The 14,763-nt window shown below is 25.7% G+C and overlaps 8 protein-coding genes across 8 annotated transcripts, besides 3 other annotated features; 3 read left to right on the top strand and 5 right to left on the bottom strand.

The window, feature by feature from the left end:
* Window positions 1-218: 218 nt before the first annotated feature.
* Window positions 219-994, bottom strand: EHI_188160 (uncharacterized protein; the record flags this gene model as incomplete). Its single annotated transcript, XM_648592.2, has 1 exon — window positions 219-994. The coding sequence occupies one exon, from the start codon at window positions 992-994 to the stop codon at window positions 236-238; it is 759 nt and encodes a 252-aa protein (XP_653684.1). The 3' UTR covers window positions 219-235.
* Window positions 995-1,067: 73 nt separating this feature from the next.
* EHI_188150 (uncharacterized protein) lies at window positions 1,068-1,736 on the bottom strand. The gene has a single exon (XM_648591.2). It carries the CDS (start codon window positions 1,708-1,710, stop codon window positions 1,084-1,086), a length of 627 nt encoding a protein of 208 aa, XP_653683.1. The 5' UTR covers window positions 1,711-1,736; the 3' UTR covers window positions 1,068-1,083.
* A 409-nt stretch (window positions 1,737-2,145) lies between these two features.
* Window positions 2,146-2,203: a repeat region.
* Window positions 2,146-2,336: a repeat region.
* Window positions 2,337-2,444: 108 nt separating this feature from the next.
* Window positions 2,445-2,978: a repeat region.
* A 270-nt stretch (window positions 2,979-3,248) lies between these two features.
* On the top strand, window positions 3,249-4,726 carry EHI_188140 (uncharacterized protein; the record flags this gene model as incomplete). Its single annotated transcript, XM_648589.2, has 4 exons — window positions 3,249-3,391; window positions 3,442-3,507; window positions 3,555-3,763; window positions 3,825-4,726. 4 exons carry the CDS (start codon window positions 3,249-3,251, stop codon window positions 4,724-4,726), a joined length of 1,320 nt encoding a protein of 439 aa, XP_653681.2.
* A 21-nt stretch (window positions 4,727-4,747) lies between these two features.
* On the bottom strand, window positions 4,748-5,062 carry EHI_188130 (small nuclear ribonucleoprotein F, putative; the record flags this gene model as incomplete). The annotated part of the gene is made up of 2 exons (XM_648588.1): window positions 4,748-4,796; window positions 4,860-5,062. 2 exons carry the CDS (start codon window positions 5,060-5,062, stop codon window positions 4,748-4,750), a joined length of 252 nt encoding a protein of 83 aa, XP_653680.1.
* A 741-nt stretch (window positions 5,063-5,803) lies between these two features.
* On the bottom strand, window positions 5,804-6,307 carry EHI_188120 (uncharacterized protein; the record flags this gene model as incomplete). The annotated part of the gene is made up of 1 exon (XM_648586.1): window positions 5,804-6,307. The coding sequence occupies one exon, from the start codon at window positions 6,305-6,307 to the stop codon at window positions 5,804-5,806; it is 504 nt and encodes a 167-aa protein (XP_653678.1).
* Window positions 6,308-6,604: 297 nt separating this feature from the next.
* On the top strand, window positions 6,605-9,460 carry EHI_188110 (protein kinase, putative; the record flags this gene model as incomplete). The annotated part of the gene is made up of 1 exon (XM_648585.1): window positions 6,605-9,460. The coding sequence occupies one exon, from the start codon at window positions 6,605-6,607 to the stop codon at window positions 9,458-9,460; it is 2,856 nt and encodes a 951-aa protein (XP_653677.1).
* A 100-nt stretch (window positions 9,461-9,560) lies between these two features.
* EHI_188100 (uncharacterized protein) lies at window positions 9,561-10,869 on the bottom strand (the record flags this gene model as incomplete). Its single annotated transcript, XM_648584.1, has 3 exons — window positions 9,561-9,951; window positions 10,008-10,498; window positions 10,558-10,869. 3 exons carry the CDS (start codon window positions 10,867-10,869, stop codon window positions 9,561-9,563), a joined length of 1,194 nt encoding a protein of 397 aa, XP_653676.1.
* A 657-nt stretch (window positions 10,870-11,526) lies between these two features.
* On the top strand, window positions 11,527-14,373 carry EHI_188090 (uncharacterized protein; the record flags this gene model as incomplete). The annotated part of the gene is made up of 1 exon (XM_648583.1): window positions 11,527-14,373. One exon carries the CDS (start codon window positions 11,527-11,529, stop codon window positions 14,371-14,373), a length of 2,847 nt encoding a protein of 948 aa, XP_653675.1.
* Between the last annotated feature and the right edge of the window lie 390 nt (window positions 14,374-14,763).

The raw sequence follows: 14,763 nt of genomic DNA, 5'->3' as shown, positions 1-14,763 counted from the left end.
ATGGATTTGAATGTAATTTATTCTAATACAATTATTATATATTCATAAAGAAAATTAAATAAAATTTCTTTACTTACAAGACAATTTATAAGTATCTGTATATTAAACATTATAGAATATAGAAATAACTAAAATATTATCTAATAATTTAGCTTTACAATGAAAAAAATTATTCTTATTGCTTCAATACGTTTTTATTTTCTGAATGATAAAAGAATAATTGGAAAATAAATTATTAAAGATCTTCTTTTGTTTTTACTTGTTTTTCATCATCTTCTTTTTTATTTTCTTCAGTAGATTTGTTTAAAATGATATTATCATTGTTTTTTACTTTATTAATAAATGATGAACCACAATGTAATTGTCTGTATTGATAAACTCCTTCACTAATTTGTTCACTAAAACATGTTTCACATTGTTGTTCTAAAATGGTATCACGATAAACAATACATTGGTTATCATTGAATGCTTCACACAATAATTTGTTATTATGTATTCGATACATAGCAGATGTTCCATCAGGAAAAGCAGTACAACCACTAAACATTGACTCAATAACTGTTGCTTTATCACATAGTCCTTCTTTAGTTAATCCTAAAGTAGAATTAGTAAAGTAAGCAATTGGTTTTCTTTCATCACTCTCCAAAGAATCGATTATACTAACTATTTTTCTGAAAGGAGGTTGGTTAGCATTAGTACATGTATTTAGTTCTAATGGAATTAAATTATTCATATAATTATCTTTTGTTTTTTCACAATGATCATTACCAGTATACATATCAGTTCTTAATGACTTACCATCAGTACTAAGAGTAAAAGATATTGTTTCTAAAATTTTTGATTTAGGATTTGGTTCTGTTCTTATTAAACAAGTGTCTAATTCTCTATATTCACATCCAATCATTTCTTTACAATCTCCATCTAAATAAGCACATTCCCTTAATAGTTTTGCATAAATACAATAATTAGAAACTAAGAAAAGAAGGAATAGCATAATTTAAATAATTTAAATAATTTTAAGTTTTATTTTTTATTTTTATATAAAAAACCAATTAGATATTTTATTTAAAAAGAAAATATAAATTATAACTCTTTTTGTTGTTTTGGTAATGTGTCATTCTTTTCTTCTTTTTTATAACAATGAACATTTACATATCTTGTTAACTCATTTCCAAAATATTCTTTTGTACATGAACCACATGGACTTTCAATGTTTGTCATTGCTAAATTTACACATTCTTTATCTCTAAATGTTTGTAACGTAAGTGTATTATTAATAACACTTGCTTTTGAATATGTTCCTTCCATTACTTCAACACATGAATTATAAATAACTTGAATTGTTGATACCATTGAACATGGTTTAGTTTCATTGTCATTAGAAAATACAAGTGTCGTATTACTTAAATACCCTACAGCTCCTTGTTCAATGTTATCAAGTTGATCAACAATAGTATCTATTATATATATAGATTTATCAGCAACACAAACTCCAAATTGTTTTATTGTATTAACATGATTTGGAACAGAACTTTCGTTAAGACAAAGTTCATTTGAACTAAACTGATAATTAACAATTTCATTTCCTTTTTGAACAGTTTTTGAATAAAAATATTCAATTGTATTTTTAGGGTTTGGAATAGCCAAACAAGTATTTAACTGAATAAATTCACATGAACTAATTCTCTTACACTCTTCGTCAAAATACATACAATGTCTCAAATATTGAGCAGAACAAATAGAAATAAAAATACTAATGAAAATAATTACCATATAAATATTTCTTTCTTAGTTCTTAAAAATTTTTTAAGTACTAAATGTTCCAAAAACAAACAATAATCTTTTTTAAAGAAAATAATTGAAAATTATGATATGCAATAATTATACCTATGGAAATAATTAATAAAAACTACACAATGGGTAAATAAATACATAACCAATACTCATGATGCTTTATAATTTTTTTAATTAAAGGAATTATTTTAATTTATAATATATAATGAAAGGATTTTATAATAAATAACATAACATCTATTATATCAAATACCTTTTGAAAAGAGTACTTGAAATAAATTGTTAATAATCAAACTTTTATTTTTTGGTTTTCTAAAAATATTGAAAGAAAAGTTGATAAGGAATTATATTGTCTAACAATTCATTAAAGATACTGAGAATGATTTCTCTTGATGATGACATTCTTTTCAAATAATATCCATATATAGTTTCTATTCTTAGTGCTTTCCAATTACTTATTTTCATTATACTTAAATTTATTTCATTTATTGTTAGTATGACATTATCATAATTTCTATTTCTATCATTCCACATAATGATTTAAATAAAACTAAAATAATAACAATACCATTGATTCTGTCTTTTTTATCATTCGTTTATTTATCTTCTTTCATTATTTTTATTATTTTATAGACAATTCATGATCTATCACTATATAAGAAATATACAATATGAAACAGTGTTCAAATATAAAGACATTACTATGATTTTGAACAAACAAATTATGCAAAAAGTGAATGATAATATAATAAAATACCAAACATATATGTAATAGATAAAAAGAATAAAACTGGTCTAATATTTGATATGACTATTGTGGCTGATCACAATATTAATTGAGTGTATTTGAAGAAAAGAATTAAGCATAAAGAATTAAAAAATATTCTAATGAAAATAGAAAAATTAAAAGATGTCAAAATAATTCCAGTAGTAATCTCAATAAATGGATTAATAAATAAAGATAGTATTAGATTAATTAAAGAATTAAAAATTGAGATAGACATCATTAAAGAAATAAAAAACCTTGTAATACAAAATATGATAGATGTCATGGAATATTGCTTCAATCACAACCAAACATACTCTGTAGAGTTATTAGAAGAAGATAAATTGATTGAACTTGTCTCCAATGAATAAAGAACATTAGAAACTATTTCTATTAATATTTAATTAATTGCTTTTTAATGATGTATCAAAAGAAGTAGGATGAGTTTACTATTAAAAATAATAAATGAGTAAAGAAATTAAATTTAACAAAAAATTAATAAAAAACATTTTGATAATTTTGAATTATTAAATGAAAAAAGAAGTAATGCAATAACACTAAATGAGTTATTTTAAAAATTCTAGAATATGATTTTTCACTAATGAAAGAGAAAAAAAATATGTTTTGAAGTTCATTCTTTTTTTAGGATTATTGCATAAAACTGAAAAGAATAGTAAATAGTTCAGACATGAGTGAGTCAACTGTTTATTTGAGGGCTATTGATTCTTTTCAATCAAATACATTATCAAAATTGTCATATCAAAAAGGTGATATTATTGAATTTATTACGATGTTACCTCGAGAAAAAATAAGAGGAAGGTTACATGGAAAGTTTGATAATCAAAGTCTGAAATAAATAATTTCAAACTTATTTAATATAGGGTGAGTGTGTTTGATAAGTCAAAATTTGTATTGGATTCTTTTACTAAAACAAAGGTGTTATATAAGTTTGATTTAATTATAATATAAGCAAACATAATATATTTATGTCTAGGGTACAAGCATTATTTAAATTTTCATCAGATGATATAGAATGTTTGTCAATAGAAGAAGGAGAAATACTTGATTGCACTGAAGACAATATTGAAGGTGGATGGTTATTAGTATTTAATAAACAAAATGAAAGTGGATATATTCCAAGAAATAGAGTAAAAATAATTAAAGAAAATACAACTGCCAGATATACTTCAAAAGAGAAATTAAGTTTGTTTAAAATTAGATGTATAATGAAGAATAAGAATTAAAAAAGAAATTTATTTACTAGTTACTGTTCCAAGAGAATTGCCTTGTAATGCTAAAGTATTATATCCATTTAAAAGTTGTGATTCAAAAACATTAAGTTTAGAAAAAGATGAAGAAGTTATGATTGTTCAGTGTCCACAAAGTAATTGGTGGTTGGTTTATAAACAAAAGTCATTTGGTTATGTTCCTGCTGCTTATTTAAATTATGAAAAAAAATATTATGAACAAAAAGTTTGTAAATACTTTAAAGTGAATCAAGAATATACAAAACAATCAATGTTTCAATTAACAGTTAAACCAGGTCAAATTTTATTTGTTGAACGATTTATAAAAACGTGGGCTATTTGTTTTAGAGCTGATGGTAAAAAAGGAATATTACCTTTTTATGTTCTTGACCAATTAAATCAAATGGTTCAAATTGTAAATGAAGTAGTTACTAATACAGATAGAATGGGTATTGTTATTTGTCCATTTGAATTAAACAAAGAGATGGTTGAACGAGGGACTTTTATAACTGTAGAAGAGGAACGATATGATGGAACAATGTTAGTTGAATTAAACAAAAAGAAAGGATTAACTAAAGGGTCAAACATATTAATGATAGAAGAAGGACAATTATATGGTATTTGTAATGAGTCATATTCAAAAGGTTCAGTAAAATTATTAAAAGATGACTTTGTAATTATTGATACTATAGATGAAGATTTTGTTAATTGTCATTCATATGAATTTGAAGATAAAGTCCCTAAGAAAATCTTTACTATAAAAATATTTGCTAAACCATTAAGAGAGATAGTTACATTTAAAACATCTAATGAAAGTCAATTCTCCGATTTAAAGAAAGAGCTATTAACTAAAAAGAAACACACTGGTGGTAAAATATCAATTAAAAGTCTTTCTCCACCATTAGGTGGGATTAATTAATTTGTAACGGTTTTTATTTATTCATAATTTTTCATCACTTAAATCACGAACATATAAAACGTTATTACATCTATTTAGTTAATTCATTATACTCTAATAATTGTTATTCAAAAATAATTAAAAAAAAACTAACCGTATTAACACATCTCCAACCTTCCCAGCCATAACTCCATTTGTCCATTCTTCTGCATTTGTTAATAAAAAGTTCATATAAGCATCTCTTGAAACAAGCATACCCTTATATTCCATTCCCCATTTTAACTTAATAGAAACAAGTTTACCAATTAAGTCATTAAGGAATTTTTCACAAGACATAAGTTGTTGTATATCCGTCATTGAAAAACAGAAATATAAATTTAGTTCTTAATTTTTTTGTTATTAAAGAATATAAAGAAATAAAACAACCATTGATGAAAGAGTTAAAAAACTAGAAAACTAACATGATTGTATCAACAAAATATGAACCAACATCTCATCCTATTCTTTATTTTCAAAAAATAAACCAAAAAGTAAAACAAAATCAAATTGGTTTCTATGAAAATGGAACAAAAAAGAAAAAGACTTTTTCTCCATTAGTCTATAGTTATTGCATCAACTGGGCACACTCCTGTACATTCCCTGCATTTACAACAATTATCAATGTTAACAGCCATACTCTTTCTATCAACTACATCAAGTACACCAGTAGGACAAATATCTACACATGCCCCACAACCAATACAATAATCAGTATTTATAGTTATAGTTTTACCATCTGTGTGATATACCTTTGACATCTGTTAATCTCGTGTTTCTGAGTTTTAAAAATAAAAAGTAAAGAAAAAGAAAAAAAGTAAAACTTTTCAATCTTTTTGCATAAAACATCTTCTTTTTTTTTTGGGATTATTTCTATAAGTTATTATTGTTATTAACAATAATATTTTTGTAATTTTTTATTATAGTTTAAGAACAACCAAAATTTTAGTTCGTTCAAAAAAAAACTTGAAACGAATTATTTTGATTTGAATATTAAAATAAATAACATAACTTCTACTTTCAAAAGAATTGAATTTTGTGTTGTGTAATCACAAATTGAACTTAAAGTGCATATCCTGGATATTTCCCAATGAAGTACCACCCATTGTCCATTAACCTCCATGTAAATCCATCTTCTTCAACTACAACATCACCAACAAGTGTTCCACGATATCCAGTTTTAGTTTCTTTTGCATGAACCCAAGTGAATAATTTTTCTACAGAAGAAGAAGTACTCCATTTTCCTTCAACGTCTTCAGTAAGTTTAAGGATATTATCAAAAAATCCATTAATTATTGCTACTTTACAATAATTTTGTGGGAAAATTGGTTCATCACCTATTGGAACATAAAATGACATACCTCCATTATAATAATGGTATAATGTTAATTTTTGTTTTTTTCCTTGTGGTCTGCAACTAGGATCCCAGCCTGAAACACCTCCAACAATAGTACAATAACTCTTTTGTTTATATGCACCAGTTCCATTCGCTGCATTAGTTCCTGAAAATCCAAAATGATCTACTTTTTTAACATGATAATTTGGTGTTGTTCCGTATTTCTCCATTGTTATTTAATATCTCTTTTATTCTTTTCTTAGATTAACCGTTATCTTTTTTTTTATCTTTAAAAGAAAAAAAAAAAATTTAAAGGAAAATACTTTTTTTTTCTTTGTTAAATTTCATTTCTGTTAATCAAGTTTAATAAAAATTGTAATTTCTAAAATGTTTTTTTTTTTTCATTCTTTTTTTTTTTCCTCTTCTTTTTTTTTATATTAAATTGAAATGATAATTTTTAGTATTTATTACATTTTTAAATTAATTGGTTTTTTAAGAAAGAACTTGAAAATTGAACTGTAAATATCATGTTGCTTCTTTTTTCACTTATTTCATTATCCTTTGCAACTTTGGTAGAACCTGATATTACAAAGGCCAACAGTTCATTAGAACATTTTGTTGGGTTTATTGGATATAATGAACGTTCTGAAGCAAGACATAATATGCCAATCTATTATAATCGAAGTAATCCAACAAAGTTGTATTGGGACTCTACTCTTTCAGTTGTTCAAAATAGAACTGGTACTGTTGATATAAATGGAGAACCAAAAAGACCACAAATTATTGATATGAGAGAACGAGTTTGGTTTTTACATGACCGTGTAATGGTTTCATATGACCTTAATTCTCAACCACCTACAGTTACTATCAACTCTACTCTTAGTGGTACTTTTGATGAACTTTCACCACTTGCTTATCATCATTTTGAATATTCAGATAAGATTCAAAATGATTATATATTAGCTTGTACTAATGGTAAATTAATTATTCTTTCTCCAGAAACATTAACTAAAATAATAAGAAGTGATTTTGATTGTGGAGAATATATTTCTACTGGTAATAGTATTGTTGCAATTAAGAATCAAACTAAAGTTACTTTAATTAAATTTTCAAATAATGCTAATTCTAAGACTACGCTTGGTAATTATACTTTGTATAAAACAATTAAGGTTGCTAATGTAAGTTCATCAGAAACATTTATGTATGATCCAGTTAGAGTTACTAGAAATGATATTGTATATGTTGTTGTTTCTGATCAACGTAGAGTGAGTGTATTTGATTCACATACTAACTATGAACAAGAAGAAGTTCTTTCAGGAATTCCATTTTATGCAGAAGGTGTTACAGAATATCTTAAACCAATGAAAAATAGACCATTTGAAAATATTATTTCATATGGACAAATTATTGTAGTAGGAACTCCAGGATATGGAACAAGTGATAATCCATATTGTGGTGGAGGATATGTATTTTTTGATAATATACTTGATTTTGGGTATCATCCTAGATTTGTAACTATTCTTCGTATTAATGGAAGTAGTTCATATACTTATTTTGGATATGTTACAAGTACATCAGGTAATTCAGCATGGTTAGGAGGAGTTACTACAGTTCCAAGTAATTATGATTATCCAGAATTACAATTTTCAATTCGTAATTATGATAGAGAGTATTGTGTAAATTCTATTTGTCAATGTCATTCTAATTTAACTTTTGCTGATGGAAAGTGTCAACCAAATAAGAAAATAAAAGCAAGTAAAACATTAGTAATCATATTATCTATATTATCTATTTTAATATTTCTTGGTATTATTGTTGCATTGATTTTAATCTTTCTTGTTTATAAGAAGAATAAAAAACGTTCTCCAAAAACTAAGTTCAGAATTGGAAATTTTGCTTATGAATTTACTCCAATAGATAATTTCCCATTATCTTTATCTTGTTCTACTTTAACATTTGGAAGGTCTGGAACTGAACCAGTTCCTGTAGATGAAGAATTAACAGAAGAAATTTATATTGCAAATAACACAAAGAAAACATATCGATTTAATTTTAATCCACAGGATATTCAAACACATCATTTCGAAATTTCATTCTCTCCAAAAGTAGGAAAACTTCAGCCAGGATATGGTGAAACTATTCAAGTCAAATTTAAATTTTTATGTACTTGTTTTGTGAATGAAATTGTTGATGTTCTTGCAAGTAAAGGTGATGAAGAATCTATTGAAGAAGATCATGCAGCAATTAAAATAGGAATAGAATCAGCAAAAAGTATTAAATTGGATTATGAAGAATTTGAAAAAACTAAAGTCATTGGAGAAGGTTCATTTGGTATTGTCTTTCTTGGTAAATACAGAGGAGTTGATGTTGCTATTAAACAAACAAAGAATTTTACATGGCCTGAAGATGTTGTTGAAGCATTTAGAAAAGAAGTTCAAATGATGGATAAAATGAGATGTCCATATATTATTAATTTTATTGGAGCAGTAGATACACCTGGTTATTATTCTATTGTTACAGAATATGCTAAATTTGGTAGTTTAAAGAATGTTTATGAAAATGAAAAGTTTACTCAACTTCTTGGGTTAAAGATGTTAACAGATGTTGCTAAAGGAATGACATTCTTACATGCTTCAATGATTATTCATAGAGATTTAAAACCAGAAAATGTTTTGGTAGTTTCTATGGTAAAAAAAGAAAAGATTAATGCAAAACTATCTGACTTTGGAACAAGTCGAGATGTTTCTTCATCTAATGTTGTTGCCTCAATGACACAAGGTATTGGAACACCATTATATATGGCACCAGAATTATTATTAAATCAAGGATATGGTCAAGCTGTTGATGTTTTTTCTTATGCTATTGTATGTTATGAAGTCTTGTCTAGAAAAGTACCTTATTCTGATGAAAACTTTGCACATTCATGGGATGTTTCTGATTTTGTTACTAAAGGAAACAGATTAAATATTCCAGATTCTTTCCCACCTGAAATGGCTAAATTAATTAGTGATTGTTGGGCTGAAGATCCTAATTTAAGACCAAAATTCGCTGAAATTGAAGAAAGAGTAGAGGCACTATGGAAGCAAATGTATCAACAACATTGTGAAGAGAAACAAGCAAGAAAAGAAAAAGAAGCATTACTTGCACCTCCAAAACCACAAAGAATTGAGAATTTCGTTTTAGATGAGCCAAGTGAAGATAACAGCAAAAATGAAAAAGAAAATGAAGAGACTCAACCTTTAGTTCCTTCTGAAGAAGTTAAAGAAAGTACTGAAGTTATTAATTCAACGTCTTTAGTTAATGTAGACGATTCACAACAAGACACACAAACAAATGCTACTCAAGATGAAGTTCTTTGTGCTATTGTCGATGATGTTTTCTAAATGAATCACTTCTTAATTTTTTTTTTGTTAAAAAACTTACAAATAAATGAAAACATCATTAAATTAATATTAAATATCATAAATACTTAATTTTGAGAATTTAATCTTTTAATTCATTATAATCATGATTGAATTCTGTTTGAGTAAAGGATCGTTTCTTTAATTTACCAATTCTATGAACTATTACATGTTCTGTAGGTTCTGTATCAGTTTTATTTTGATGAATTTGAATAACTGATTGAGGTGTTTGTCTTATAGGAATTCCTGTAGAAGATGGAGGTGGTAACAATTGGTTTGATCCTCTTCTTGTAGAATGAGAAGATTCTTTTGGAGTTCTGTCAGTATCAGAAATAGTATTTGAATTAGCTGGAGATAAGATAATTCTTTTTTTTCTTTGAGCATTAACAGAATTTTTAAGGGTTGTATTATCATCATCTTCTTCATCAAGATGCCCAGTAGTGAATGTACGATAAATCAAAGATTGTTGAGGACTAAAATAGTGAGAGTTTAAGTTTTTAAGAATAGAAATAATTAAATAAAAACAAACTTATTAATAAATGAAATGAGTTTAGCAATATTTGAAGTAAATACATTTTCTATTTCTGAATATTTCTGTAATAAACTTGTATCAGTTGATTTTTGCATAAATTCTACAAAAAGAATATTAAACTTACTATTAATTTCTATAGCTCTTTTATATAATGCATTAATAGAATGAGCTTGAAGTGATACATTAGTAACTTTTTTTAATGTTTCATGAATAAGTTCACTACATTCATTAATTTCTGCTGCAGAACGTTTCATTTTTTCTTCAATAGTTTCTTCAACAACTTTGTTAGTAGTTAATGTTTCTATAGCAGCGACATCTTCTGGATCATCAAAATCAAGAAGAGGAAATAATACTCCTTTACTGATATATTTATCATACATTTGAGAATATTCATACAAATCATCTGGGAACATTTGACCCCAACTCTGAACAATTTTCATAGATTTTTCTGTAACAAGAGAAGGTTTCTTGGAAGTTTTTCTTACTTTCTATTTTAGATAAATTATTTTTGTTTGAATAAATAAATTATAACAATTATAAGACAAACTGAAATTTCAGAAGCTCTTTCAAATAATACTATAAAGTCTGAGTTCATCATTTGAGGTCGAAATTCAGGACATTGTTTAACCAAAAAATCAGCTAAACAAAGACAATAATACATTTCTTTTTTAGGTAGGAATCCATTACAATAAGACTTAATTTTATTAGTTAATTGGATTCTTATTGCTATTTTAGCATCTGGTAATGTTCGAACAATTTTTGCTAATGTAGAAAATGATTTAATATTAGGAGAAGGATTAACTTCGTTAGTTGCATAATCAACAATTTGACTAAGAGGAACTGTTTTCTTTGTAGTCATTATTTATAAATGAATATCTAGATGAATGTTGAATCTCAAGTTAAATTTTCGTTATTTTCTAAAAATAGAATGAAATGTTCCAATCATTTCAACGATCTACTCATCTCTTTTTTTCTTTAAAACGTGGCAATGATGTAACAAACAATTTACAACGAACATTTGATTTTTCTTTTCTTTCTTTTTATTGTCAATATGATGCCAGCAAGTAAAATATTCAAAAAGTTTGTCATTTTAAAGAAAAATAAATTGATTATTTAAATAATTTTTAAAGTTCTGAATTTTCTGGTATTTTTCTTTTGAGTTATAAAATTTTTTTCAAATTTAACAAAATTAGTTCATTTAGAATTGTGAAGTATAACAAAGAGACAGATTCATTTTTAACAATTTCGTCCTTTATTTCTTTATTTTTTTTTCAAATAGAAAAGAAGAAGAAAATATAATTAACGAAACAGACTTGAATTTTGATTAATTTCTTTAAGTTTAATAATTTTTGAGATAGTTTATCAAAATCATTTTATTTTGTCATTAATTTTGTGAATGAAAAGATTGAAAATTGTTTTTTTCAATACTAATATTTTTTATTAATAACAAAAAATATAAAAACAAAAATTACAACTAAAAAAAAAAAAGAAAAGAAAATTTTCAGGGAAGTGAAAAATGAAAAAAGTACCACCAACACCACCACAAAAGTTATATCCTACTGCCTCACTAGATAGTCCTAATTTTGATGATGTTGCATTTATTAATCAATTATTACCAGAACCAAATACTAAAAATTTTAATAAAAAGTTTAAAGAAATAACAGAAATGTATGAAGCCACAGAAAAAGAATTGTCTCAACAAGTTTTTAACTTTTTTGAAAAATCAGTTTCAGTAAATGATACAATTGCAGAATCAGCAGAACAATTAAAAGCTTTATTACTTCAAACACATGAAACAACAAATAGATCAGTTATGAGTGAACAAGAAGTATTAAAAGTATGTGATGGTATGAGAAGAATGGGATATGCTAAAGGTAATTTAGAAGCTATTATTCAAATAATTACTCATTTAGATCAATTATTTAATTGTCTAGACAAATTAGATCATTTGTTAGATAAAAAAAAGTATGATGATATTATCAAAATTCTACAAACAACTCATTTATTATTAAATTTATTTGAAAAATTTAGTTCAAGTGAACCAACAATTTCTACTGCTTTACAAAGATATGACGTATTTTCTGAACGAGTTCTTGATGAAGCTAAAAAAGTTATTGATCAATTTGAAAAGAAAACTTTGTCAAAAGATGATTTAAAACAGTTTATTACTATTGTTGATAGTTTAAGTCAAAAACATATTGATGAATTTGTTACATGGATGTATAACCATTTATTAGTTGGTTATTCTAATGAATTTCCATTAACTGGAGAAATGTCTGGATTAGATAATATTGATAAAAGATATATTTGGTTTAATAAAAAGTATTTAAGTTATGAAGACATGTATAGTACTATTTTTCCTTCTCGTTGGAAAGTTGGTGAAGCTTTAGTTTTAGAATTTGTTTCATCAACTAAAGTTGCTTTCTCTATGTTATTAGATAAACTTATAGATGACGCTCATTCTCAAAATGGAATAGATGAAACAACTTTTACAACTCGTATAGTAAAAGCATTACATATAACAATTATTTTTGAACAACAATTGTATAAACGATTGTATCATAAAGAATACCAAAGACCAATCAAACCACCAATGGAACTTTCAAAGGCTTCTAATTCTTCTTTAAAACTTGTTCCAAAGAAAACACCTCCTCAACCATATCAAAAGGCTTTACCTAAACCAAGTGCTAGTGCTCAAAGTACTCCTAAAACTAGTGCTCCAAAACGTCTTGTAAAAAATATGTCAAGTGCTATGTCTACTCCACATACAGAAACTAATCCATTTGATGATAGCAGTGATGATGAACCTAAAGGTATTACAACTGATTCTATTAAATCTTCTCAATCAAAAAATCCATTTTCAGAATCAGACTCTACTGGATCAGACGGTGGTGAAGAAACTAATAATCCATTTAGTTCAACTAATTCTAATATTTCTACTGCAAAAGTTGATGGAGTAACTAAACATAATACAATAATTACCCATAAACATGAGAATAAGAAAGTGAATGATTCTAATCCGTTTGACGATGATAGTGATAGTGATAACACAAAAGAAAATAAAGAAATAACACAACCCAATTTAAATCCATTTGATGATGGGACTGATAGTTCAGAACATGAAACAAAAACTCCACAAGTTAAGATGAGTTCTAATACTGATGGTGAAGGAAGTTCAAGGCATATATCTCCTAAGATTGAAACAAATCATTTTGAAACTATGGAGCCAACAGATGCATATGTTGATGTGTCTAATCCATTTGAACATAGAAATGAAACAAAAGAATCAGAACAAACTGCATTTACCGTTGGTGTATTATCCAGATGTTTTGAACCATATATGTCAGGGTATGTTGATTTAGAAAATACTAACTTAACATCGTTTGTGAATAAAGTATTAAATGAAGAGAATTTCCAAGAAGATCCTGAAGATGGAGTGTTACCATCTTGTAAAGATTATATTTTCTATTGCAAAAAATGTGGAGAACGTTGTATTCAAATTACTCAAGGTAAGCCATTAATTGATATTTGTAACCAAATTGCAGAACATGCAGAACAATACTCTAGAGGTATATTATCCAAATGTAAAGAAAATGAAACTATTAAAAGAAGTTGTATTTCAATTAATACATGTGATTATCTTGGAGGAAGATTAGAACAATTATTAACAGGATATACTGAAATGGCAACAGTTAGTGGTGCATATCAATTACAAACATTTCAATTTAGTATTATTAATCAATGTGTTAAACCTATCATTCAATATCTTGTATTATGTTTAATTGAAAAAGCAAAAGGAGCAATTACAGAAATTACAAAAATGAATTGGGATATTTCATGTGAATCGATTGATGATGAAGATGATTATGTTTTTCAAATGGTTAGTTTAATTAATCAGCAATTTAGTATTGTTAAATCAAAAATATTTCAAAACTATTATCTTAGAATATGTCATGCAACAGTTTCATTAATTATTGATGAGTTGTTTGATACAATATTTAAATGTAAAAAAATTTCAATTGAAGGAGCACAAAAAATGCAAATGGGATTTTCTCAAATTAAAAGCTCTTTACAAAAACTACCAGTTCTTGAGGCTCCGAGTTTTAGTGAAGTTGGAAAAGGACAAGAAGTTTATAGTGAAACTGATTATGCTCTTCATGTTAAAAAATCATTCAGTAGAATAGAAAATACTCTAAAAATTCTTCAATGTGATAATAAAGAAACTGCATACACTCTTTACCAACAACTTAATCCTCTTCAATCAGATGAATTGTTTAAGAAAATTTGGAAGAAAACTGAAAGTGTAAAAGATACTCAAAAACTTTTAAGTGAAATGAAAAAACTAAAGAAAATTGGAAAATAAATTCACTCATTATTAATTGAAAATCTTCTTTCTGTTAGAAATCGACTTTTTTGTTAATTAATTTTATGTAAGTATGTTTAGATATGTTTAACTATAAATTCTTTTTTTTCTATGTTATTTCTTATTAATTGTGATTTGTTTATCTTATTTATTTTATATATAAAGTCATAATGAATTAGAAATATCTTTTATAACCTTGAAAAATAAAATTACTTTTAAAATTTATCACTTCTTTCAAGTAATTTATTTGTTTGCATTCTTGTTGTAAGTGTTAAGTAAATAACAAAAGTATGTTACTGTATTTCTTTCAAATACCACTAACTGTTATACTCACCAATTGCCTAATAACTGTGATATAAATTCTATTTTGTTAATAAAATACGAATTAAT

This window comes from Entamoeba histolytica, genomic scaffold, assembly GCF_000208925.1.
Source record: "Entamoeba histolytica HM-1:IMSS scf_1104750519129 genomic scaffold, whole genome shotgun sequence".
Classification (NCBI taxonomy): Eukaryota; Evosea; order Mastigamoebida; family Endamoebidae; genus Entamoeba; species Entamoeba histolytica.
This window is presented reverse-complemented; position numbering and strand designations above follow the sequence as displayed.